Genomic DNA, 26,029 nt, shown 5'->3' with positions numbered 1-26,029 from the left:
AAAATTTAGGACTATTTTTCATGCTTTAATTTAAAACAGAAATTGGTTTCTTTTCCTTTTTGAAAATCCTTTGGAGCTAACAGTTCTTCATCACGGGCTTGAACATCAGCAAGTTGCATATATAACTGTATAAGTGAGTTAGGAAGTAGATACGTAGGTTAAGCAGTGAGTGTTAATTTTGTTGTTGTTACTTGAATTATAAGTGCAATTGAGCCAAATTGGATCATAGTTGAACAGAGTACAGGCTTTTAATATAATGAGGAAATAAGACTGTACAGCTGTTCTTTTTCTGAAAAGTGAACATAGTGGCTAAAAACTTGATGCTTCAACATTGTTAGGAGTGAATTCATATTGTTCTATAATAAATTGCCAGTTGTCATATTTAATAAGTCACTTTTTTTTAGAAAGTCAGTTCAGCAGTAAATGTCCAGTATCTCATATCTCTTATAGTTATACCGAATATGAAGAGTATTTGCATTTTAAATTTCTTTTGCTAAATCTTAGAGAAATAGTTTTGGCAAATTGGTTGGTATCAGAACTGGAGCTTAAACACAAAACAGCTGTTGTTGAGCAAATACCATTTTCATAACATTAATATGCTTTCAATTAACAAACTGGAATGAACTGTTAAACATCACCACGTCCATGTTTAACTACTGTTTGACTTTCTCAATGACTGATTTGCTTTCTCAATAGATTATTTACTTTAACTGTAAGAGGAAGAATTTTATTTAAATAATCTATATTTTTCCCCCATCTGCAGAACGTGCTCAAGAAAACTGGGGCTTTCCAATGTGCCACTATTTAAAGGAAGAGCAATGGTTCTGTGGTCGTAATGCCAGAATGTCAGCATGTTTGGTATGGTTATATTTTTTCCTGGAGTAAGAGCTTTTTCCAGATGTTGCAGAATTTGTTATTTTTGGCTAATATCATGAATTAAATGCCATATTTTGCAAAGCATCATCCTTAATCCTTTCATGCATTGCAAATTATAAGAAAAAAAAGCCTAGCCCTTTCAACATTATTTACTCTACATGTAGTCTTGTAAAAAACTTTTATAAAAATTACTTTTAATTATTATATAAAATGTACCAACTACCAAGTGTTAAACAGAATTAGTTTAGTATTTTATCCACTGTTCTGTGGTGTGTTTTTGTGTTTGTTTGAAGAAGATCATTTGGCCTCCAAATTTTTTATAGAATGGGAAAAACATTATTAAGACACTTGGAATATGAGGTAACTACATAGTTAAGTAAAACCTTTATTGTGCCTGATTTAACTAGTGTCCTTAGATCTAAGACACTTTAGCCCCTGGTGTTCTCTATTCATAGTGCTGTGTTGGTTTACAAAGGCATAAGTTAAATAGTGTAGGTGGTTTTTTGTCATCAGAAATTTAAAATATTGCAGGTGTGCAGGATGAATAAATCTAGAGACCTAAAGCACAACAAAGGGACTACAGTTAAAAACATAGTATTATATACTGGAAATTTTCTGCAAGTAAATTTTAGGTGCTTTTGCTCCCCCCCACCCCCACACGCACGCACGCATACACAAACAAAGTAACTGTGAGATGATGGGTGTTAAATTGCTTACCTGTGGTAATCATTTCACTGTGTACATGTATATCGAAACATCATGTTGTGCACCTTAAATTTATACAATAAAAATTTTTTAATAAAATATACTTGATTAAATAATATGCTTAATATCCAATCACAGGATAAAATAATTCTTTTAGGGCTCATTATTTCTATGCCAGTTGCATAGCAATATAAGAAATAGTGTTCTAGGTTATATATACTTGAATTACCTTAGAAATCTATTTATGCTCAAATAATAATTTTCTTATGTAGCCTCATTGAAAATGCTTTTCTGGAAGTTTGTTTTTCATTTTCTCTGTAAGTAATACTGTTCAGTGTCTTGTTAGAATGACAGCTCATTCTTGGAATGACTTAGTTCGTAATGAAACAGGATAGATCTATCCCCTCATTGTGAAGCCCACAATTAATAGTCCTCACTCATAAGCACAGTGCTTCTAATCAGGTTTATGGTACCCCTACTTTAATTATCAACAGACAGCCAAGAACCACTAGATGTCTAGGGAAAGTCTAACATAAAAAGATAGAGGTCAGATAAAATAAATGGAGAAAAAAATAAAAAAGCAACTTGGAGGAAATGGAGACCATCCAAAATAAAATAAAATAACTATTGTATAAAGTCAAAAGAATATATTGCATTAACAGAACAAGAATGATTGCTGTATAAATAAACATTCAAAGAACCAAAAAAAAAAAAGAATTTTGAAAAATAAGTTCGTTAAAAATTTAGAGTTAGCAGACCATGCTGCTTTTAAGAACTTACCCTGACCAATGTTAGCTTCCAATGGAATGCCCCTCTCCTTAGCTCCATCCCAACCCTTGACTACCTTGACTTCTTTTTTTTATTCCAAAGTAACCTTGGAACGTCTAAGGAACATTTCTTTGGTGCATCTTGTTTTATTGCCTTTTGCTCTGTAACTGATCTTTTCCACAAATATTCAAAGCTTAAGGTATTTAAAAAAAAAGATATCCTTCTAGAGGACACTTTCAGATAAATAGTTAAAGGTACTAACCAGAAATAAAATTTTAATTAAATTAGAGCAATCTCGTCAGCATACTTTCAACGTGATAAAAGGGCAAAGATATCCTAGGTTAGTGTGATGTGAACACTTGGTATATTTTTTCATTATCTTTGTTTATTGGCCAAGAACAATACTAATGTTTACAAGAAACTTCTTATCAGCTACCTGATTATCTTTTATTATGTATTCAGCTTATATCATTTGTATTTCTAAAATAATCATATCAGCAACATACACCAAAAATAGTCTGGTGTATGATGTTTTTATTGACACCAAATAGTTTATTTTTAAAAACTCTTTTGTTTCATTATTCATTTCAGCCTTTAGCAAAATCCGTAACAAAAATCTAATCTGAAATTTGCACAACCAGTGACATAAATGAAAACCCATTGTTATCTTCTGTGATGGTATGGTATGTTCTGGGCCTGTTGATGTTTAACTTATGAAAATTGTGTAATAACTACAGCCTGTATTCATAACATTCTGTTTGGCTGTAGATGTTCAGTGAAGATTTTTCTTCAGTTTCTGTGAAGCAAATTTTGTACAATGAACTCTTTTTCTCACTAAATCTACATGGTTTAAGGGCATGAGAAGAAAACCAGGGTTCAAAGAGAAACTTTTTAGTTCCTGCTCACCTGCCAAGTAGCTGTGCAACTTGAAGAAAGTTACTTACATTGTCGGTGATCTTGTGTATCTGCAAAAATAGCACTTACACAAGATATTCTGTAAATTATCTTTTGATTTTAGAAGTATATGGTTCAGCTATATCTAAAACATCTTATTTATGAAACCTTTGAGACCTGAAGCAAATACAAGTATCTTAAATTTCAATAGCAAATATACAGAGTTCCATTATACTTTTATTACTTTTCTTTATGTTTGAAATGTGTCCTAATTAAATTTCTTTTAAAATTTCAATTAAATTTTTAAAATGTAATTTAGTTATAAAACTATATAAATATGGAAATGTCTCTAAAACATGAAAGTTCCAGGAAACTCTATTCCATATTTAAATTATGACAGATCTTTCAATGTGTTAGATAATGAATATTTATTAGAAAGTTTAGGAAATATTTTGTAAAATATATTTTGGATCTTAAATAAATGTAAAAACTAGTACATGTAAAATTGTAAAAATATGTATTATTTTCTCATCTGGCACTTGATCATAGGTGAATTATATTTGTATTTGTATACCACGCAGACCAAAAATCAAGGGTACTTCAAAAAGTTTATAGACATTCTATTTTTCCACAAACTTTTTGAAGTACGCTCATATACATACTTTTCTAAAATAAGCTTTCAACTATAATCTGTTTTTATTTACTAAAATATGGAATAATTATTAAAAGTTATATATGTTAAAATGTAGCATCTATATCTATATCTATATCTATATCTGTGTGTATGAATAGTAATAGCTTTGGATTTATTTGGTTGTTGTAGCTACACTCTAAATGAGCCAAGAATATGTCATTTCATTTCTTTCTTGTTTTCTAATTTCTGTTGAAATTCAAGGGTTATTTATAATTGGAGTTTAAATGCAAGGATGTGTTCGTGTATATGATACCCATCTATTAGAAATCAGTCCTAAATCATACACATACACTAGTTAACATCCTTTAATGCTATTAACACTTTTAAGTGTATAAACTTATATGTTATCACTTAATTTTTTAAATGTCACTTTTACAAACCCTTATACAATGTATTTATAAATCTTATAAAATAAGATTAGATATATGAGCGGTCCTTGTCTTGTTTTTCTCCTTAAAGGCATTGGAGCGGGTTGCAGTTGGCCGAGGGGTAAGTGTTTACTCTAATCCAGCTGATGAATGTGATAGTTTTTCTCTCAAGTACTCTTCATACTTGACCTACTGATGAACTTAAAACCTGCTGGATTTTAATAAATATCACCTCTACCTGTCACCACTGCATATTCAAATTTAGACATTTTCTGTAAGTTTATTTTAAAAGCAAAGTGAACTTTCAGAAAAGTAAATTGAACTTTTAGGAAAATTTCCACTTTATATTCGCATATTAACCTCTGTTTCTTCATATTATACTAAACAATGTATAAATACTTCTAAAGAATGCTGTTGCTGACTATCAGGCTTTTATGGGCCTAGCTCAAGCAAAGCTAAAGTATAGCATTTGGTGTATTATTTTAACTATGATCCACAACACATGATTTGGATAACTTTTTATCGAAAAAGTTATCCAAATAACTTTCAAATGTTCGATAACTTTTTTCCGTATTGACTTGATTAGTTATTAGTTGCAACAGCCAAATGGGTCTGCATATATAAAAAGATGTTAAATATATCCCCCAGATAACCATATAATTGCTTTTTACTGCACCTTATATTCATGAAACATATTAGGAATTTTTTTAGTCCGTTTTAAGCTTTTCACAAGATTTTTCTTGTTGGACCTAAATTTTAGAAATCTCTCACTTGCTTCTTTTCAAGGACCAGTAATATAATAGGTCAACTTGAATTTTTAAAAATTACAATTAAGGACTGTTAGCTCAGCTGGTTAGAGCACGGTGATGATACCACCACCACCAAGGTCTGGGGTTTGATCCCTGTACTGGCTAGCAATAATAATTAAAAAATAATTGTAAGAACAAGTGTTATTTATCGAGTGCTTACTGTGGGCCTGGAACATTGCTAAGCATTTTGTATGTTGTTACTGTCATTTTTAAATGTATTCACTATGGGCCGGCCAGTGGCTCACTCGGGAGAGTGCGGTGCTGATAACACCAAGGTCCCGGGTTCGGATCCCATATACGGATGGCCGGTTCGCTCACTGGCTGAGCGTGGTGCTGACAACACCAAGTTAAGGGTTAAGATCCCCTTACCGGTCATCTTTTAAAAAAAAAATAATAATAAAAAAAAATAAAAAATAAATGTATTCACTATGCCTATCTAAAATTGATAAAAGCTGATTCTTTTGAATGCATTAGACCATATCAGTTTAAGTGTGTGGACTTTAGTCTCAGACTGCTGGTTTGCATCCTGTCTTCATCACTTACTAGTTAAGTGACCTTGGATGCATGTCATAATTTCTCTAAGCTTAATTTCATTATCTATAAAATAGGAAAAATAACAATAATAATAATAGGAGTAGTACTAATACTTTCCTTGTAGGGTTGTTGTGAGGATTAAATGAATGAAAAAGATAAAATGCTTAAAACAATGTCTAGTGCATAGTATATTCAATAAATTTCAACTGTTGTTGCTGTTATAGATAATAATTATGGTCATGAAAATAATAGCTAAATCTAAAGCTCTAAATCAGAGAGCTTACCAAAGTACTATTCAAAGTTCTTTTCACCAATTAAGGTAATAAATAGTACTATGAGGTGTGTGCTATTATTTTCCCATGATACACATGAGGAAACTGTAAGGTAGTAAATGCTGAGATTTGAATCTCTGACTCTGGAGTTCAAGTTCTTTACTATTCTACATATCAACTTAGTGGTTCTCTAGAGGTCTGGAAAAAGAAAGAGCCTTTATCATAATAATACCCCAAAGCTTTTGTGTGTTTTTTTTCTTTTTAATTTTCCAAGTATTTGCTCATGCTTACAGTCAATCTCATGAATTGGTTATTATCCCAAACTTACATGAGAACATGATATACAGTGGAGGTTTAATAGTGTGTTCACCTCCCTTAGTTAATTGCAGAGGCCTGACTTCCCACTTAGTACCCTTTCCACTAGAACTGTAAAATGCATGTTTGATACATATGCATTAAGGGTGTACACTTTCTTCTCCCTCCTGTTTTTAAAATGCATTAAAGCGTTAAGTTGATTTATTACTTGTGAGAGAAGGAAAGTAAACTCTGAGCCACATCCAGTTTATTCCTGGAATAGTCAGGCACAGGCTGCTCTGGAGATGTTGACTTTCTTCCCACTTACCCCCATCTGTATTTACCAGGATGGATAGTCCTAGTTATTCCAGGAATGCACATTTGAAGGCACTTCATAACTCTCTTGCCTTTCTCTTAGGAAACAGCTGTGAAGCTCTTATTTACTCAGGGTAACTTGGGAATGATGATTTATTCTATTCTATTTGTATTTCTCTGTGAATTCCATTTCTGTGTGTTCTCTTGCTTAAAATACATTTCTTGGTCTTTTTTTTTTTTTTAATCTTTCTATAATCAGTTTTTATTTTTATTTATTTATTTATTTCTGGCACCTGGCCTGTACAGGAATTGAACCCTGGACCTTGGTGCTCTCAGCGTCATGCTCTAACCAACTGAGATAACTGGTCAGCCCCTTATCATCAGTTTTTAATAATAATATAAGTATACATTTATTTCTAAATTATCTTGATACCATTTTATATGATTTTTCTCAAAGCTATGAGAAGGAAGAGTCAACTATTTTTAGGAGTTTCAGATAAATTAAAGTTTTATAGTTAATCAAACAAAAAGTTAAGTACTTTGTAAGCCATATGTAGTACTAATATTTCACTTCATGCAATTGTAAATTTGTCAAAATGCCTTGAATTTTAATAGAACACTGTAAAAGTAGGGGTAAATATATGAAAAGGGCTTTCAGCATTTTCGTGAGAGAAATGAAAGGGTTTTCAAGGAAGTGAGATACATACTTTACATACATAAAGTAGAGATTTTGGTATTGTAGAAAAGAGTTACTCGGGATGAGAAAATATCAAATGGAAAATACGAGTATACATAGAAATCAAAAATTCTAAATGAAATATTTTGGTGCATTTTTCAAGGAAAGGAAAGTTGTGAAATTAGTAGTATTTGTCTCGTGAAGGAGTTGTATTTGGAAAGAGATTTTATGTAAGAATTGTGCCCTTTGAAGGTTATAAATTTTAGTATGGGCATTCAAGTATGTGTATGGGTCTACTTTTAGTGAATTATTTTAGGAGTTAATTTGGGGACTGTGGTATTCCTAATGCCATTTCCTACTGGAATCACCATCCCCAGTATTCCTACCATCCAGGGGGATATAACATATTCTTTTACAGTGATCCATTAAGATGCTACAAGTCAAATGTTCTCCAGTGACTTAAGAGGGCAGTGCCATCAGATGAAGACTCAAGAAATAGCAATTGACCCTTAAGCCCCAACTTCTGGTTCTTTGAAGTCTCAGCACTACAGTTTAGGAACTTGACGTTGGGTGGGGGAGAGGAACCATAGAGTAGGTTTTCTGCCTGAGCACACAGACAGAATTTCATATTGTTATAAACTCCATCTGAATTCAAACATTTATTCTAGTTGAAAATAGATGAAAATTAGTTTTGAGCTCTGAAGGAGGACAGAAGTTATAAAAGGAACACTCAATGGATATACACATTCCACTGAACTCCATCTTTAAAACTTTACCAGTGATTGGACAGTTTTTAGTTTCACCTTATTTGACTTCTCAAAAGCATTCAGTATTTTTGACCTCCTTCCATTCTTGCTCAGTTTTCTTTTTCTTTTTTTTTTTCAATAATAACTTTGCATAAAAGCTGAGTTGTTGTTGCTAACATTATTTTGTGTTGGATATTTCTATTATCAATTACAAGGGATCTGTGGAAATATGGATGGGATTTTGTTGACTTTTATAGTTTCTTAATTTGAGTACCTCTTCCATTACTGCAGTGAAGTACTCTTTCTTTTATAAATAGTAAGTTTTTACCTTCTTCTTTGAAACTATCATGCTTCATTGGGCTCTTCTTTTCAGCCATTCCTTCTATCCTTTCAAAAACCTTTGAACCCTCCTGGGACACCTCCCATCTCTCTCTTTCCTGGAAGTGAAGCCTTGTGAAGAATGCAGTCTCTTGTCCTGTTTTCTTTCCAAAGCTCTACATTTCAACTCTGCAGTAGCCCTTGCTGTGATCTTTCAAACCCCCTAAATATCTTTAGCATTTCCTTACTTAGAGTAGTATCTTCTCTTTCTGGGTGTGAATCCTAGCTGATTTCTCTGTGCTGCCTCCATCAGGACAAAGCCACTTTCTCTTCTCTTTTATACATATCCTTCCTGACTCTTATGGGCTCCAGAGCTGGCTTGGCTGATCTTGAAAGTGTATTTCTACATTACTATTAACTGAAAAGCACTTCATTTGGGGCATTTTTTCATTATGACTTTTCTTCTTCATTCACTACTATTTCTTTTATGGTTCTTCTATTTTCCTGGAGAATTACTTTCACAGAATAAATTAGCCTCAGGGTAGTACTTAACTTAGAATGGAAAACTTATAGTCATCCTTTAAGTTTAGCCACAAAGTCAGGATTCTAACATTCACTTATGGTACCAACTTGCTGGTTTTGATTTCATTTCTGTTGTTTGTTTCTTATATGTGTCTACATTTTTTTCAGCTACCTACTGAATCACTCTTCTATCGTGCTGTTCTTCAGGATATTATTAAAGATTGTTATGGCATCACCAAATGGTATGAGGATTTTATTTTGATAAGAATAACTATGTTATATAAGTGAAGTGACTTTTAGTCTTCAAGTGAATTTATGCACGGTCACTTATTTGTACAAGAAGCTTTGAATTTGAGCATAATGTTAGTAAGTATCAAAGAAGAACACAGCAACTGTATTTTAGGTTAATCGTCATTAATGTGGGGGCTTCTAATGATTTCTTCTTGTCATGAAAGATTGAAGTAATGGTAAAGTAATGTATATATAAAATGTACTTTAGAATTTTTGAAGTATTGAAATCGTATATAAGTAATTCACTAAATATGTTATCATATGAGTAAGAATTATGTTTAGAGTGTTTCATTACCAGTACAGCATAAACACTTAACTAATGAGAAAAGATATTGATCATAAACAACCATTATGGCCATTTAGGTCTCTACTGGTAGTATAGTAGCCCTGCATATGTTTTGTTTCATTTTTGTTTTCCCCAAATAATGTACTGCTTATACAGAAAGACAAGGGGTAGGCGAGTTTTTCCATAATATTGGTTCAACAACTGCTGTACTCAAGTATGCATTTGCAATTCTGGAAAGTTTCATGAATATCCCCTTGCTACTTACAGTTGTAGAATTCTGATAGCCGTTTGGTTTAATAGGATTATTCTTTAAATTAAAATAGGACAGTTTTAAGCTTCTCAGAAAATGGTCCATACTCATTAGCAGAGATCGAAGGGATTTTTTATTGGATTGGGTACTATTTGACTGTAAGAAAAAATGTCTTTTTTTTAATTACTGATATAAATATCTATATAGACTGTCGTTTTAAGCATTACTATCTACATAACTCTGAAACTGTATCTCAGTCTTCATTCTCTTTCCTATACATTTACCATTCATCAAAATGTCTAAAAGCTAATTCCTTATGTATTCCTGAAAACTAGCTCCTTCTCCTGAGCTCACGCTAAGATGCTAACCTTGTTGAAAAAAAATGTCATCAAATTGTGCAAATTCATGTTCACGTGAAGATTGACTACCTGCCTTCATATAAGATCTCAAATCTCTTTATAAATATGTTTATTTTTCTCTTAATAACCTATTGAATTTCTCTCCATTCTTTTCTAAGCCTTGTTTCTCACTTAAAAACTTAACACTCTCCAACTGTCTATATTCCTGTCTTTCTTTACTACTCAAAAGATAGCTGGTGTTTATTAAAGACTTCTTTCATTCCAGAGCCTCAATGACCTTTTGGCCACATTTGATTATTTGGATAATTTTTTTTTCTCTAATCTCTTCTTCATTATCTTCCATTATGCGGCATTCTTCTGAGATTCTTTTTCTTACTCTGAACACTCATCTGTTTCTTTAAGGGTTCTTCTTCTAAGTGTTTTTTAAGTGTATCTAGGCATTCTTTAATGTTTTATAAACAGCTCCTGTCTCTTTATATTTCCTCTTTCTTTCTCTTAGCAATTACCCTCACCAAAAATAGCTCTTGAACCATGTAACTAGCTCCCACCTCTCTTTGGAAGTTCAGATCTACATTTCTCATTTTCATCTGAACAGCTTCACTTAAGTACCTCACAAATACATCAAATGCAACTACAGTCAAAAACCAAGGTGGTCTTTCCTGCCAGTTCTTTTTTCTTCCTTTTCTTGACTTCTTTTGTCATTTCTGGGAAAGGTGTGACCATTATCAAGCTTTAAAAATCTTGAAATCCTATTTTATTTCTCTCTCATCATCAGAACACATGTTGTAATTAGTTGTCAAGATTCCACACCTTATGTTTTTCCTTCCAGCAATTATTTATCATGTGACAAATAGCCTGTTAGGTTCTGGGGATTCTGGTTGCGTAGGATGTGCTACCCACATAGGAGCATTTCATATTCTAGTTAGGATGGCATTTGTTTGTAAAAACCAAACAAAATGTTAGAAACCTCCTTCCAATAATAGCACTCTAGATAATTAGGACCAACTCTCCTCCTGAGAAGAAATAAAAATGCTCAAGGTGTGTGTGCAGTTGTGCGTGTGTGTTTGTGTGCATGTATGTGTGCATGCATGTTTAAATTTGTTTTTAATTGGTTTGAGGACATCAAAGACCTGTCAAGGAAGTTAAGAATTGTAGGGCAAATATCTAAGAGAAAATGGAAACCAAGAGAGGAGAGCCCAGCTTTTAGAGCTGCATTTTCCCCAAAGGCATTTGCCAATTCTTGAATAGGCAGTTGTCTGCCCGTCAACAGAGAGGGCAGAGAGGGTGAGCACAGCTTTCAATAGAATGATAGTTCTACTGAGACAGAAGTTAGAGTTTATAGTTTGCCTAGCATGAGGAATCAGGAGTAGGCCAAGTAAGGCACTCATACTTTGAGTTAGGTCCCTGAAGTTTCATAAGAGTAAGGGTGAACTAAAAGTAGGACAGTCCTAAAATGGCCTAAAGCCCCACTGAATCATCTCCAGTTCTGATTAGATTAAAGTATTTCGGATTATTCCTTCCACTAGCTGCCTGCAAGAAGCAAATTCTTTCTGGACAAAAGTAATATAAATCTAGGTCTCAGAGTATCACTATAGTTTGCTATATACAGCATCAGGCAATCAATCCAAAATAAGCAGCCGTGTGATAAAACATGACCTAAACCCAAGTTAAACTATAGTCTACAGAAATGGACTTTTAGGACATCTAGAGAAAGGCATAAATAACTATACTTGAGAGATTTCCACTCTTGAAAAATGGAATAGATTTACATTTCTCTATTTTTCCTGCTAAGTACAACTAAATCTTCTTAACGTTATATATAAAATAAACAGAAATCCCTCAAAGGTGGTAAGAATAAGGTAGACTGACTAGGGATCTCAGGACCCAAAGAAGAACACAGAGTGAGTTCCCTGGGTTTTATTTTTACCTCATATAGCCCAGGATTGGAGCTGAAAAAGTTAAAAATCCAGAAACACCAATGGAAACAGGGGAAAAAAAAAAAAAAAAGGCCTGAACTAAAGCCTTATTTCTAGCCAAAGGGGCAGCCCAGAAAAACTTTTAGATAAAACTGCTGTACTATAGCCAAAAACCATAGGAAAAACCTGTGGCCTCACTCTCACCCATGCCAACAAAGGTCAAGTGGAGAGCCTACATTGCTGTCCTTGCCCAACTGTAATGAGGCTTCCTAACAACCATTTTGTGGAGTGATGTTATTGAAGGCTGAGTGGAACTGGTACTTTCATCCCCACCAAAGAATAACAAGGACCCTACCACCACTACCCCAGTGACTTAAAGACCATGTGAGAAGCCTAGACTTCTTCTCCACCTGGCAGTAATAAGGTGCCCCTTCTTCTCCCCACTAGGGTGGTATCAAAGAAGCCCTAATAGAAAATCAGGATTTTCACCATTGTCCAGCAGCAACAGGGCCAAGCCATCCCTACCACAGTGTCAATGGAAATCACATAGGAAAGTGGAAGTCTCAGCAGTAACAAGGACCCCCCCACTCATACTCTGGGTGTCAACAGAGGCTGACTTATCTTCACACAAAAACTTGTACCCAAATGTTTATAGCAGCTTTATTCATAGTTGCCCAAACTGAAAACAACCCAGATGTCCTTCAGTGAATGAATAATTAAACAAATTTTGGTAATCTATAATATAGAATACTACTCAGCAATAAAATGGAATGAGTTATTGATATAGGCAGTGACCTAGAGGAATCTCCAGAGAATTATACTGGATGAAAAAAAGCCAATCCCAAATGTTACATACTGTGTGATTCCATTTATATACATTCTTGAAATGACAAAATTATAGAAATGGCAAGAGATTAATGGGAGGAAAAGGAGGTGGGGTGGGCAGGAATTGCATGTGATTGTAAAGCAACATGAATAATCTTTGTGGTGAAGGTAATGTTCTGTATCTTGACTATATTAATGTCAGTATCCTGGATGTTACCATCATGAGTCATTGTGGAAAACTAGATATAGGGCACACTGATCTTTATTCTTATAACTGCATGTGATTTTATAATTAAAGGAAAATGATTAATTAAAAAATAAAAAAACTATGCTCAATATAACATTTTTTTTTTTTTTGTCAGAGAACCAAAACACATAAAAAATAATCCAAGGGAAAATTCAGGAACTGAGCAATAAAATGTCTGAAATTAAGAAATGAATGAATGGTTTTAATAGTCTCCTAGACACAGCTAAAGAAACAATTAGTGAACTGGAAGACAAGTCAGAAGAAAATATCCAGATTGAAGCTCCAGGAAACAGAAAGATGGAAAATAAAAAAGAAAGACTAAGAGCTATGTGGAATAAAGTGAATAGATTTCACATACATGTTACTTGGAGTGTGCGAAGAAGAGGAGATAGTGAATGGGGCAATAACAATAGTAAGAATTTTCCAGTCCTGGAAAAAAAAAAATCAATCATTATGTATGTCAAAAAGACTCAAGAAATACATAAACCCTTTGGTGAAGTAAAAAGAAAACACCTTCTAGGCACATAATAGTCAAGTGGCTGAAAAACAAAGACAAAGGGAAAATTCTTAAAGCAGCCAGAGGCCAGAGAGAAGGAAGGAGGGAGGCAGGATACCTTTAAAAGAACTACAATTAGACTGAGAGCTGATTTTTAACATAAATAAGTAGTAGAAACCAGAAGTTGTTGATATCTTAAAGTACTGAGCCTACAATCTAGAATATTATTCAAAAGTGAAGGTGAAATAAAAACATTTTCAGACAACAAAAACAGAGCAAATGTGCTACCAGCATATAGCCCTGAAAACTAACTAGATTTGAATACTGAAACATTAAGGCAGAATAAGGCAGAAGGAAAATGATGCCATGCTGAAGTTTGAGGATACAAGAAGGAATAAAAAAGTAATAGAGTAAATATGGGCTAAATCTAATTGAAAACTGTGTAAAACTATAAAAGCAAAATATTACATAGTTTAAAATGTAGAGAGAATTAAAGTAATAATAACATAAATCAGATGTGAGTAAATGGAGTTAAAATATTCTAATCACCTTGAATTGTTCATGGAAACGAAAAACTAGTAATTTTATATTGGACTTTGTATAATTCAAGGGTGTATGTTGAAACCTTTATAGTGACACCAAAGGAATGGTAAAAGTGTATAACTAACAAGTTAATTGAGAGGGGAAAAAAAAAGTACATTCACTCAGTCCGAAAGAAAAATGAACAGGAGCACAAAAAGACGGAGACATGCTTTTATCACTGATGGACCAGCAGCTAGACGTGGGAAGTTTACAGGGGATTAGGCATTTACTCTTGGACATAGTAGAGCATGTTTTTATAAAAATTGTTACTATATCCAACCTAGAAACAGTGTCAGTCTGAATATGCCCAGAGCTCAAGACTAAACAGCTCAATACCCTGATAGACTCTAAGAAGCTGTTTTGTTGAACAGAAACGAAGCCATCTAGCACAATCTCAAAATTTTTGAAATAGATTTTTTAAAATGGAGTTGAGGACTATACACTAGGGAGGAGGACTATGTTAACTTTAGTCTGGGATCTTTGAACCTTCCAATATTTCCTATTTTTGTTATTTGATGTGTATTATCAAAAAGATGGTATTTTATATTATACCATTTTAAGCTACAGTGGTCTAGTCCATTTTTTAAATGTTAATTGAGTGGATGGATGTATTGATGAGTATGGGTGAAAGTTTTCAAAAATAGCAAGAAAAATAAGAGATTCAGTGTCAGCTGACTTAGACAGTAAAAGTACTCAGAAGAAAGAAACCTAGTTGAACAACCTAGAAAGTGTTATGTGGAGGGTACCTAACCTAGTACCAAAATTAATGGTTTAACCAATATGGTCATTTAATATCAGGGCATCCAGATTTTTCCAATGGTGAGCCCATCTTTAAAAAATTATATGCTTTAGGAACACAAGAGCCTTTTTTTCTTTTTCTTTTCTTTTTTTTTTTTTTTTTGATTTTGTTAAAAGGAAGCTTTGTGGTTTACTAAATAATATTAAATATGATTGTCTTAATTATAAATGGAAGTTTTATTTCTGTGTCTGTTGCTTTTGTTCTTTTTCTTTGAAAATGCTACAGTTTTATGATACAATTGCAGGAGAATTAAAACTGAACAGTTTCAAATTATATAATTGTTACCAGACAGTTAACATAACACCACCTGTAATGGGTGTTATTTTGGACATACTATCCTACCATAGATTAGCTAAAAGGAAAAGTCTGAATTAATATATTAACCAGAGTTCTATTTCCAGCAGTATTGTGGTTTAAATACTTATAAATAAACTGTTGAATAAAATAGTTAATAAAAAAAAATTAGGGTATTACTGAGCTGAAAAAAGAAAGGAATTCTCAAAGGTCCAAATCAAGTGAGCATTGGAATTTGGGGCAGGGAGAGGAAAAAAGACAGCTCTGAAACCCGCTTTCTTCTCGGGCATCTCTTGATGCTGGATGACCTTTCATTTTTCTTTTTATAGCTGCCCAGAGGGGAGGAAATAAATCCCACTGTCTCAAAATGAGTTGTGTAACAAGAGATCCCCTTATAAAGATGTGATAGCACAAGCCTGTAACATAAGGGCAAACTAGAAATGAAGACTTCCCATAGAAGAAAATAAGGAAACTTAATTATTTAGCCACTGACTTGGGACAGGGGGAAGTGGAGGAGAAATCTTTTCTCAGAATTGTAACCACATGAGGATTTGTGTGCAAAGTCATACAACCTGTGTGACGTGAAAAATGTTAATACAGAATTTATTTTAAAGAAGGTCCAGGTTGATAGTGCTCTCAGACCTCTGGGAGGAAGCAACACAGATACCTCTAGAGGAACATACCTTCACTGTAGACCTCAAGGTATGCCCAAAGATAAAATTCCAAACTTGATCTCGAGAAGAAAAACCTCAAAATACTCTTGATAAAAAAAAAAAAAACGATTCCATGAGCAAGAGCTAGCAAAACAACCAACACATTCATATCCACCAGAATGTAAGACATAAATATCATACATAGGATGACAAATTGTAATTGTTAAAACATTTAAAGGGATAAGATAGGAGAAAAGAAAATAAAGGATGTGACTATAAGATAATGGCCAACCATATTTGAAAATGAAACAGATTCTTGAAAAGATTGAAATTCAAAACTGAAGAGAGAATTAGTGAATTGGAAGGTGCATACAAAGAAATTACATATAATGCAAGCAGAAAGACCAAGAATGTAGAAAATATGAAAAAGGAGAGAGTGAAAATGTTCAACATGCATCTCATTGGAGTTACAAAAGGAAAGAATAGAGAAAATTGGGAGAGACAATATTTAAAGTGATAATATCTGAGAACTTTTGAGAATCAACCACTGATGCCAATTTAGAGGTTCAAGGAACCCCAACCAATTCCAAACAAACTAAATGAAAAGAAGCTCACATCTAATCTCACTGGACTGAAAATCAGATCACCAGAGACAGAAAGAAGTTGTTAAAAGCAGCCTGGAGAGAAGACTGACAGGGGTAAAGATTATCTCAAAGGAATAACACTTAAACTTATTTTCTAACAATGACAATGTTAGAAAATGACAGTTGAATAACGTAGTCAATATTCTGTTTAGATAATTTTCCTCTTAGATTTGTATACTCAATAAATCTACCTTTTAAGGATAAGAGCAAGATCAATATTTTCAAGTCAGTAAAGACTGAGAAAGTTTCACATCAACAGACCAGCACAAGGAATATACTTCAGGATGAAGGAAATGGGCCCCACATGGAAGGACTGGTGCAAAAAAGAATGTGAGCACAGTAATTGGTGAATATGTGGGTAAATATAAGCAAGCATTGACTATAGTCATGTTGGCTAATTGGTGAAGTATTTGAAAAATATAACTAAAATACTGAAAGCATATACATATGTTTGGAAGGAATTGTCAGAGTTATGTATCTTTTCCTGATATTGTTTTAATGCATGATAAAAATAATTAACTATTGTTAAAAGATTTTTGTTAACAATTATAGGCTTACTACTTTAAAAATATAGCTTATAACTTACAAATTATTAGTAAATGGGGGAAAAAAAACAAATGAAGTAAAAGTAAACATTAAATCTTTCTGAATAGCCAAAACAAGCTTGAGCCAAAAGAATAAAGCTGTAAGCATCACACTACCTGACTTAAAAGTATACTATAAAGCTATAGTAATCAAAACAACATGGTATTTGGCATAAAAACAGACACATAGACAAATGGAACAGAACTGAGAGCTTGGAAATAAATTTACACATTTATATTTAATTGATTTTTGATAAAGGTGCAAAGAACACACACTGGGGAAAATGGATAGTCTCTTCAATAAGTGGTGTTGGGGCAACTGGATATCCATATGCAAAAGAATGAAATTAGACCCTTATCTCATACCATGTACAAAAATAAACATGAAGACTTACATGTAAGACCTGAAACTGTAAAAATACTAGAAGAAAACATAGGGAAAAGCTCCATGACATTGGTCTGAGCAGTGATTTTTTGGATATGACCCCCAAAGTATAGGCAACAAAAGCAAAAATTGTTTGTTTGTTTTGGTTTGGGTTTGGGTGACTGGCCAGTACAGGGACTGAACCCTTGACCTTGGGGAGGGGGGGAAATGGGATCAAACTAAAAAGCTTCTGCACAACAAAAGAAACCATCAACAGAGTGAAGAAACAACCTATGGAATGGGAGAAAATATTTGCACACCATATAAGGAACTCAGACAACTCAATAGTAAGAAAACAACCTGATTAAAAAATGGTCAAAGGATCTGCATAGACATTTATCAAAATAACACATACAAAAGGCCAACAGTATATGAAAAAATGTTCAAAATTGCTAATCATCAGACAAATGCAAATTAAAACTACAATGAGATATCACTTCAGACCTGTTAGAATGACTGTTGTCAAAAAGATAACAAATAAGAAGTATTGGTGAGAATGTAGAGAAAAGAGAACTCTTGTACACTGTTGGTGAGAATGTAAATTACTACAGCCATATGGAAAACAATATGGAGGTTCCTGAAAAATTAAAAATAGAACTACCATCAGAACAGCAATCCTGTTACTGGTATATATCCAAAGAAAATGAAATCAGTGTTTCAAAAAGATATCTTCATTCCCATGTTCACTGCAGCATTATTCACAGTAGCCAAGATATAGAATTGATTTAAGTGTTCATCAGTGGATGAATGGATAAAGAAAATGTATGTATACACAATGGAATAGTATTCAGCCTTAAGAAAGAAGGAAGTCCTTTCATTTGCACCAATATAGATAAATCTAGAGGACATTATATTAAGCGAAATAAGCCAGGCACAGAAGCAAATACTGCATGATCTCACTTACATGTGGATTCTAAAAAAGTTGAACTCAAAGTAAAAGAGTAGAATGGTGGTTACTGGGGCTAGGGGTGGGAAGTTGGGAAGATGTTAGTCAAAGGATCACAATTTCTGTTAGACAGGAGGAATAAGTTTGAGAGATCTTTTGTACAACACAGTAATTATAGTTAATAACAATGTATTATATTCTGGAAAATTGCTAAGAGGGTAGACTTTAAATGTTATCACCACAAAAATAAAATAAGTATGAGTATGTGAGGTAATTCATATGTCAATTAGCTCTATAATTTAGCCATTCCACAATGTATACACATTTCAAAACAACATGTTGTACATCACAAATATATGCAATTTTTATCAATTTAAATTTTTTTAAAAGCTAGAAAAAACCCTAAAAATATAGAGTTTTTAACTTATGTATTAGTAAATGGAAATAAATAGAAATGAAGAAAAAAGTAAACTTTAAAACAGTCTAAAAGAGACTTACAGGATGAGGGAAAAAAGAAACAGAAAAATCATAATAGCAAACACAAAATTTAATATCTTCCCTAATTTTTTTTAAAAAGGGAGGACTAAGTAGATTAGAAACAGTTTGTAAGTGTGCATCATTAACATTTAAATGAATGTGTGCCCCAGAACATACATAATTGAGAAATTGTTTTCTGAAAATGTTATAAAAAAAGCAAAAAGTGACCACTAGTAGAAACTAATTGCAAAATCTGTAACTGACAAAAGATTAATATCTAAATGATATAAAGAATTCCTGCTCATCTGTGAAGTAATCAAAAGTCTTCACTAGTCACTTCACAGAGGATTCTCAAATAGCCAATTAACATAGGAAAAGATGCTCAATCTTAGTTAATAATCAAGGGAGTATAAAATAAAACCACAATGAAATATTTTTATAATTATTAGATTAACAAAAATTTAAGTTTTATAATATCAAGTGTTATCAAGAATATTGAGTAGCTAGAACTGTGTAGCTTGCTGGTATGAAAAAAATTAGTTCAACCCCTTTGAAAACAAGTTAGCATTATCTAATAAGGTTGAAAATATGTAATATACTTTAAGCAGTTTTACACCTAAGTACATATCCTAGAGACAGTCATACAGGTGCTCCTAGAAATCAATAGCAGCATTGTTTATAAGCAAAAATCGAGAAGCAAAAAGTTCATTAATAGAAGAATGGATAAATTATATTGTATTCATTTAGTGGGATACTGTGCCACAGTGAATATGTATGAGTTATAACTACAGGCATGAGCGTGGATTAATCTTGTCAATATAATTTTAACTGACATGAGTTACAGAAAAATTCCTATGAGAGGTTCCATTTATATAATTCAGAAATAAGTAAAACTGTATAATAAATTATTTAGAGTATAAATATGTGGTAAACAACCAAGAAAAACATAAGAATTGTAAACACGAGCAAGATTCAGTCGTGTAGTTTCCTGTAGGAGAGGGGACAATAGTGTTGGCAGAGTGATGAGAGCTAGGGAAGAAGAGTACATAAGGAAAACCATGTACTGGTAATGTTGGGTACAGCTTTGATGTTGGGTACAAGGGTTCATTTTATTGACATTCTTCATGCCTTATACATATTTTATAAATGTTTATTTGTGTTCAATATCAAGAAAATTGTACTTTTATAAGGCAACACCCCGAATTCAACTGAGCCACACACATTAGTACCAGTATCTAGCACAGTCACATCGTTATAGTGATAAGAAGGTAATAGAGGATAAAAGCTTATCTAAAGTCATACAGCCTGAAAGGACCAAGACTAGGACTAAATTCACAGTCCACATGTGTTTTCATTATCCCATGCTTATTTTTAATGATAAATTCTCTTTGGGATATTTTTAATATAAGTTGAGTTGCATGGCTGTTTGTATTAGGATCGTAAATCAAGGTTAATTTGACTGGAATTTCTAGCCAACGAGGGTACTAAAGACAGAAAAAAAGATCGCTTAATTACTATAATTGCATTTTGTTTAGTTTGTTTTCCTTGTTAACCAAAGTGTCTTCAAGTGATGTACTGTTTTAGAATACCTGCAACATTATTCTGAAAGTTTTTTTAAGTGTAAACTTTTATGTAGCCTAAGATTAGAAGTAAACTTATTTCATGGACTTAAATATAGCAGTTTTAGTCTGTTAGTTATAATTGCAATTTAGCACTTAACGTTTATGTTAAGACTCAATAATTTATACAAAATTCTTTATTTTATAATTAGTTCTTATTTGGAAACTTTCTATGAAAGCCAAAGAAGGAATTTTATGGGGTAAAAATATCTTTTAAGGCACTTGGGAAGAGGGCAGGGAAAATACAATGGGCATACTTTATTCACTTTGTTTCTCTCGTCATGAGAACTGTGTACAGCTATTAAAGAAGTATGTAATTTTTTGCTACCTGTAATTATGAGTCAGCTAGTTTAATTTTGATTTTGCTTTAATTAAATAGAAAATGAAAACCCAGATCTTGAACACTGTCTCACAAAATTAAAGTTAATTGTTTAATCCGGTGGCGGGTGGTTAAGGAGAAATTGGTAAAGGGCCACAAAAAATGTTTACATTATGTAATGATAAAATAAATACAAAATAAATAAATTAATTAATTAATAAATTTTGTATTTTAGCAAGGTAGATAAAATGCACTTTCAGCTGCTTCATTTCCGTAAATTACACTAAATTTTTAACTAGAAATAATGTATCATTTGTTTCTACATGTTTTATACTGATATTTCTGGAACATTTTTCCAATACTGGTTTTCGGTGACTTTCCATGTACATATTTAAAATCAGAATTTCAGCAAGGTAGATAAAAGATGCACTCTCAGCTGCTTCATTTAAATTAATTAAACTAAATTCTGAATGAGGAAAAAAAATTGTTTAATACATAATGTGTGGTCAAGTTGAAATTAGAAGGTCTGTGTCATTAAAACTGAAAATTAATTTGAAGATTTTTTTGGAGCTTCCTTAAAAATGATTACCATTTTAAGCAAAATTTGATGTTGCTGATGTATTAGCATATAAAATATGTTCATATGTTACATATCTTTCAATATGTATTAGTATATAAAAGGAACAAAAGAATTAATTTCATAAATATTTTGTGATGTTGGAGAAATTGAATTTTGGTACATTCTGTCCTGCATGTGCTTGTTTCATTTATTTTGTATACGTTCACTTCACCTTGTCCTAAAATGTCCTACAATAATGACATTTCTTTGGAAAGATCTACAAGTAAACCATTCTCTTACAATTGTATTTTTGGGAAAGCATGTGGGTGGTGTTGAATTCACTTGAGTAGAATTTTAATTAGATCTAAGGCATTCACTTTTATTAAAAGAAAGAATACTAATTCCCTTTTAGCATGCTGACCGTGTTTTATTCTGACAGAGGGGCCCCTTTTAATCTACTCTTAACTTCCCATCAATTTTCTTTCAGAAACAGTCATGTCAGTTTTCTAACTTCCAAATGTTTGATCATTCTTCTTTATTCCCGCAAACTAAAATATTCTTATTATGGCATTCAAGGCCATTTCTAATTTGTCATTAATATCCTTTCCAGACTCATCCATCACCCCATTTTTCCTCCTCTCCACCTGGAGCAGCTACCCGTGCACACTGTCTTGGCACACAGCATTATTCAAAATTTTCCATGCAACTATTTTTGTACCTTGTATGCTTCCATAGAGCTGTTCTATCTATCTGGAATATTCTTCCCATTTCTGCCTCTCAGGGAGTCCTCTCAGGAAATCTCTCAAGGCCTTTGGCAAGTGAAATCCTGGGTATTCTTTAAAACCCAGTTTAGAAGACATCTCTGTGATAGCTTTCTTTTCTCCTTGCCCTCTTCTCTTCTCTCACAGTACTTAAGGTGCGATTCACTGTTCTTATTGAACAGAATGGTATAATTTATTATTTGTTTCCACTCCTCTACTACCTTCTGAGTTCCTTGATGGCCAGTTTTCAGTCTTATTAAATGAAATGATGTATCATAGTGGTTAAGAGCACAGATTCTACAAATTCTCTTTGGACCTCATTTTCCCTTCCAAGTACTGTCCTGTATCTCTTCTTTACAGCAAAACTTCTTTAAAATGCTGCCAATTTCTTTCCTATTTTCGATGAATACATTCCAGTAAGGTTTTACTTTCATCACTCCATCAAATCACACTTCTCAAGGGACACTAATGACTTCATGTTGCTATCCCATAGTTAATTCTTAATCCTTATTTTACTTTGCCTGCCATCAGTATTGCACCCAATTTACCACTTTATTGAAACACTTTTTTTATATCATATTCTAAGGAGAGATCCTCACAAGACTAGAGGATCTTGCTCTTTTTCTCTTGCTCTTTTTTCTGTTTATTTTGCTGATTTCTCCTCCTTTTTCAAACTTCTAATTGTTGAAGTGCTTTCTTCTGTCTATACCTACTACCTAGGTCATTTCATTCCATCTCATGGCTTTAAATACCATACTTAATTAATATTCTGTATTACTTAGTGTTTTATAGAGCACATGCTGAAAAATGCAGAAAAATCATGGAAAGAATTATTCTGACTCCTCCTAGACTCTCATTTCAGGTTTAAGTGATTATTTGCCTGTCAACTCCAAAGGAAATGATAATAACAAAATTGAGTTCTTATGATTATTTTCTTTAATATCACAAATATTGTTGACAGTCAACTATATGGTACTATGGAGGTTTCTTCTGAAATATGAATTTTTTTAAAATGTTAATATTTTCTGTTAACTATAGCAATCCTAGTATTGCTTTAAATCCTGGGAACATCCTTTCCCTTTGGTGACTGCTCTTTGCTCTCCTTTTACTCTTATGTCATGTCCATGTAATGACAGAATTTTCTGTACCTGTAAGGCTCTAAGTGTTAAAAAAAAAATTCTTCAGATTGAGCTATTATTATATAAATACTTGTACATGTAGACAACATAAATAAATTACGAGCTTTAATTTTAAATTATTAAACATGAAGAGTAAAACTTTATTGGCATGCACCTCATATTGAGAGAGCTGGGGGTAGCCTTTATAATGCTTTTAGTGAAGGAATTATTTTGCCTTTCTGATGCTTCAGAGGATCTTACATCTTATAGCAGTACAACACTGAAAAATGAGTGGCAGGTATGCCTTTCCTTTGTCAAACTAAAGCAAGAGAAGGGCTATTCATGAAAAGGGACATGGAAAACAGAATCCAGACCACGTGAGTTTAGATGAGTTTTAGGAAAGTGGGTATAAGAAATAGAGAATTTAGAAAATGACTTCTTTAAAACCATAGCCAACTTAGTTTTGGGGTTTTTTTATATTAATTTATCAATATAGAGTGCAGTTGATTTTTGTGGACCTTTACCAATTATCCCTTATCCTCCTCCCTCTCCCCCTTCCCCCCACATCGACATCATATCTGGTCAGTTGTCTTAACAAGTTCGAGGAATTGCTGTGTCTTCTTATTGTGTCTTCTTCCCTCCACCCCTCGTTTATTTGTATATTTATTTATTTTTGTTAGCTCCTACAAATTAGTGAGAACATGTGGTATTTCTCTTTCTGTGCCTGACTTATTTCACTTAATTTAATTTTCTCTAAGTCCATCCGTGTTGCTGCGAATTGTAGTATTTCATTTTTTTTTTTTTTTTTTTTATAGCAGAGTAGTATTCCATTGTGTAGATACCATATTTTCCTTATCCACTCATCCCAATAATGGGCATTTAGGCTGGTTCCAACTCTTGGCTATTGTAAATAGTGCTGCAATAAACATGGGAGTACAGGTGTCTCTTCGACATGATGATTTCTGTTCCTCTGGGTATTTACCCAGCAGTGGATTAGTTGGGTCATATGGAAGATCTGCGAAAGTCATTGCAGACCTCTGACATACCCGTGTGAAGACCACTGCTTTAAATCACTACTGTTAACCTATTGCATTCCATGATAAGTGCCTCTTTTTACAGATTTGTACAAACAGTAAGTAAAACCTCTTATACAAGTAATATGTAAGGCCAAAACTTTTACAACTCATGGTGCTTACTTAAAAATTAAAATACCAGCACACTGATATTACCAAAGTAAATTCTGCCTAACATTTCTGTAGCACTTTACAGTACGCTAATATCCTTCACATGCATTATCTCCTTTACCTTTTCCATTATCCTGTGAAGTAGGTGTTACCTCCATTTCAACTTAGTTTTCTCAGTGAGGATGTTGAGGCTTCAAAAGGTGATTTGTGTACATAGGCTAGAACTTAGATCTTCTGACTCCTAGCTCAAGTGTTTTTTCCTAGTGTAACACTATTTCAGAGAGATTCTATACTTCATTAAAACTAGAGCATTCCTGAAGCTTATATGAGAAAGAGTTCTTCATGCCAAAGAGACAAAATGTTGGATTGTGGTCTGAATCTTTCTCTTACCCTGTTGTCATTGCCTTGTTCATTGCACAGTCTACTTTGTATTATGCACTGCCTTCTATGTTTTTAGGCACTGTCTTAGGACTTGCAGATTATCTGTCAAATAATCTATTGATTCTGCCAATAGGAGCTCATACACAATAGACTGACAGAGACATATCTATTAAAAAGGTAACATTACACATTACTGGGGACACTACTGGAGAATTGGAAGAATAGTACCATTACTCTTTCTTAGGAGAGTCATAAGCACTGTTGGGAACTACTCTAGCAATCTTATCCCAGCAATAGCCACCCATTGTTTGGTTGGTGCCTGTGCTTTCTGAGCCCAGTAACCAAAGAACTCATAGTCAAATGAATAAGAGAATTTATATAGAAAATTTATAGTACACAGTGACAACATGGAGAAGGGATCACGTATAACAAAATTTGCCCTTAACAATTCCTTACTTTTCCTGCAATGTACAGTATATGTGAATTTAGGTGTATAGCCAAAGACAGTGATATAAATATGTAAAATGTTTAAGTGCAAATTGTTTGCCTATAATTAGTGTAAAATACATGTGTAAAATATTTTACAGTACTTCTAACAACATATTTAGTGAATATTATTGAATTCACATAAATTAAATACCTATAGGATTCAAATCTATCCTTTGGTCATTTGACACCCACCATATAGTAAATAGTTTTAGGATATGGGATCAGAGGAAGGTTTTATTTGGGGTCTTTTTGTTTGCTTTTTTGAAGAAAGAAACTTGAGCATTTTCATATGATGAGATACGGTGAGTAAGGAGAAGTTGAAGTTGCACAGAGGAGACAGAAAAAGATGGCATCCAGATTCCTGATCTTATGCATTTTCTGACAGAAAACAATTGCATTAACTACATAAATTATATTAACTAACAAACATTTATATTTATCTTCTCACACTTCAAAAAAAATTAAGACAACAGTGAATCTGTGATGTCACAAACTATGATTATCAAAAGCAGACTAAATCTATGTAATGTTTCATATAGAAAAATATGGTATTGGCAGTTAATATTTGAAAGACTGTTGTATTCATAAGTCACCTGAGAAGACCATAGTGCTACAAATGATACTCTTATGAAACTCTAAAGAATGTTAACTTACTTATATAGCAAGCTGTCTCACAAAAAAGGCTGACATTACTGAAAAATGGAACATGCCCCATGTTCCATTTGTAAATAATTCATTCCGCCCTTTTACTTTCCATATAGAAAGTTTAGAGATTCATTGGCCTGCCTCTTTTTC

General features: G+C 33.0%; 1 protein-coding gene across 1 annotated transcript in view; it reads left to right on the top strand.

Moving 5' to 3' along the window:
- Positions 1–26,029, top strand: part of METTL25 (methyltransferase like 25) — a 94,237-nt gene that overhangs the window by 52,019 nt on the left and 16,189 nt on the right. The window contains exons 6-8 of the mRNA XM_063075997.1: positions 764–858; positions 4,397–4,426; positions 8,960–9,033. Of these exons, the coding sequence (XP_062932067.1) occupies positions 764–858; positions 4,397–4,426; positions 8,960–9,033 (199 nt within the window). The remainder of the gene's footprint in view (positions 1–763; positions 859–4,396; positions 4,427–8,959; positions 9,034–26,029) is intronic.

Source organism: Cynocephalus volans, chromosome 12 (assembly GCF_027409185.1).
Source record: "Cynocephalus volans isolate mCynVol1 chromosome 12, mCynVol1.pri, whole genome shotgun sequence".
Classification (NCBI taxonomy): Eukaryota; Metazoa; Chordata; class Mammalia; order Dermoptera; family Cynocephalidae; genus Cynocephalus; species Cynocephalus volans.
Note: the sequence above shows the minus strand (reverse complement) of the source record. Positions and strands in the feature narration are given on the sequence as shown.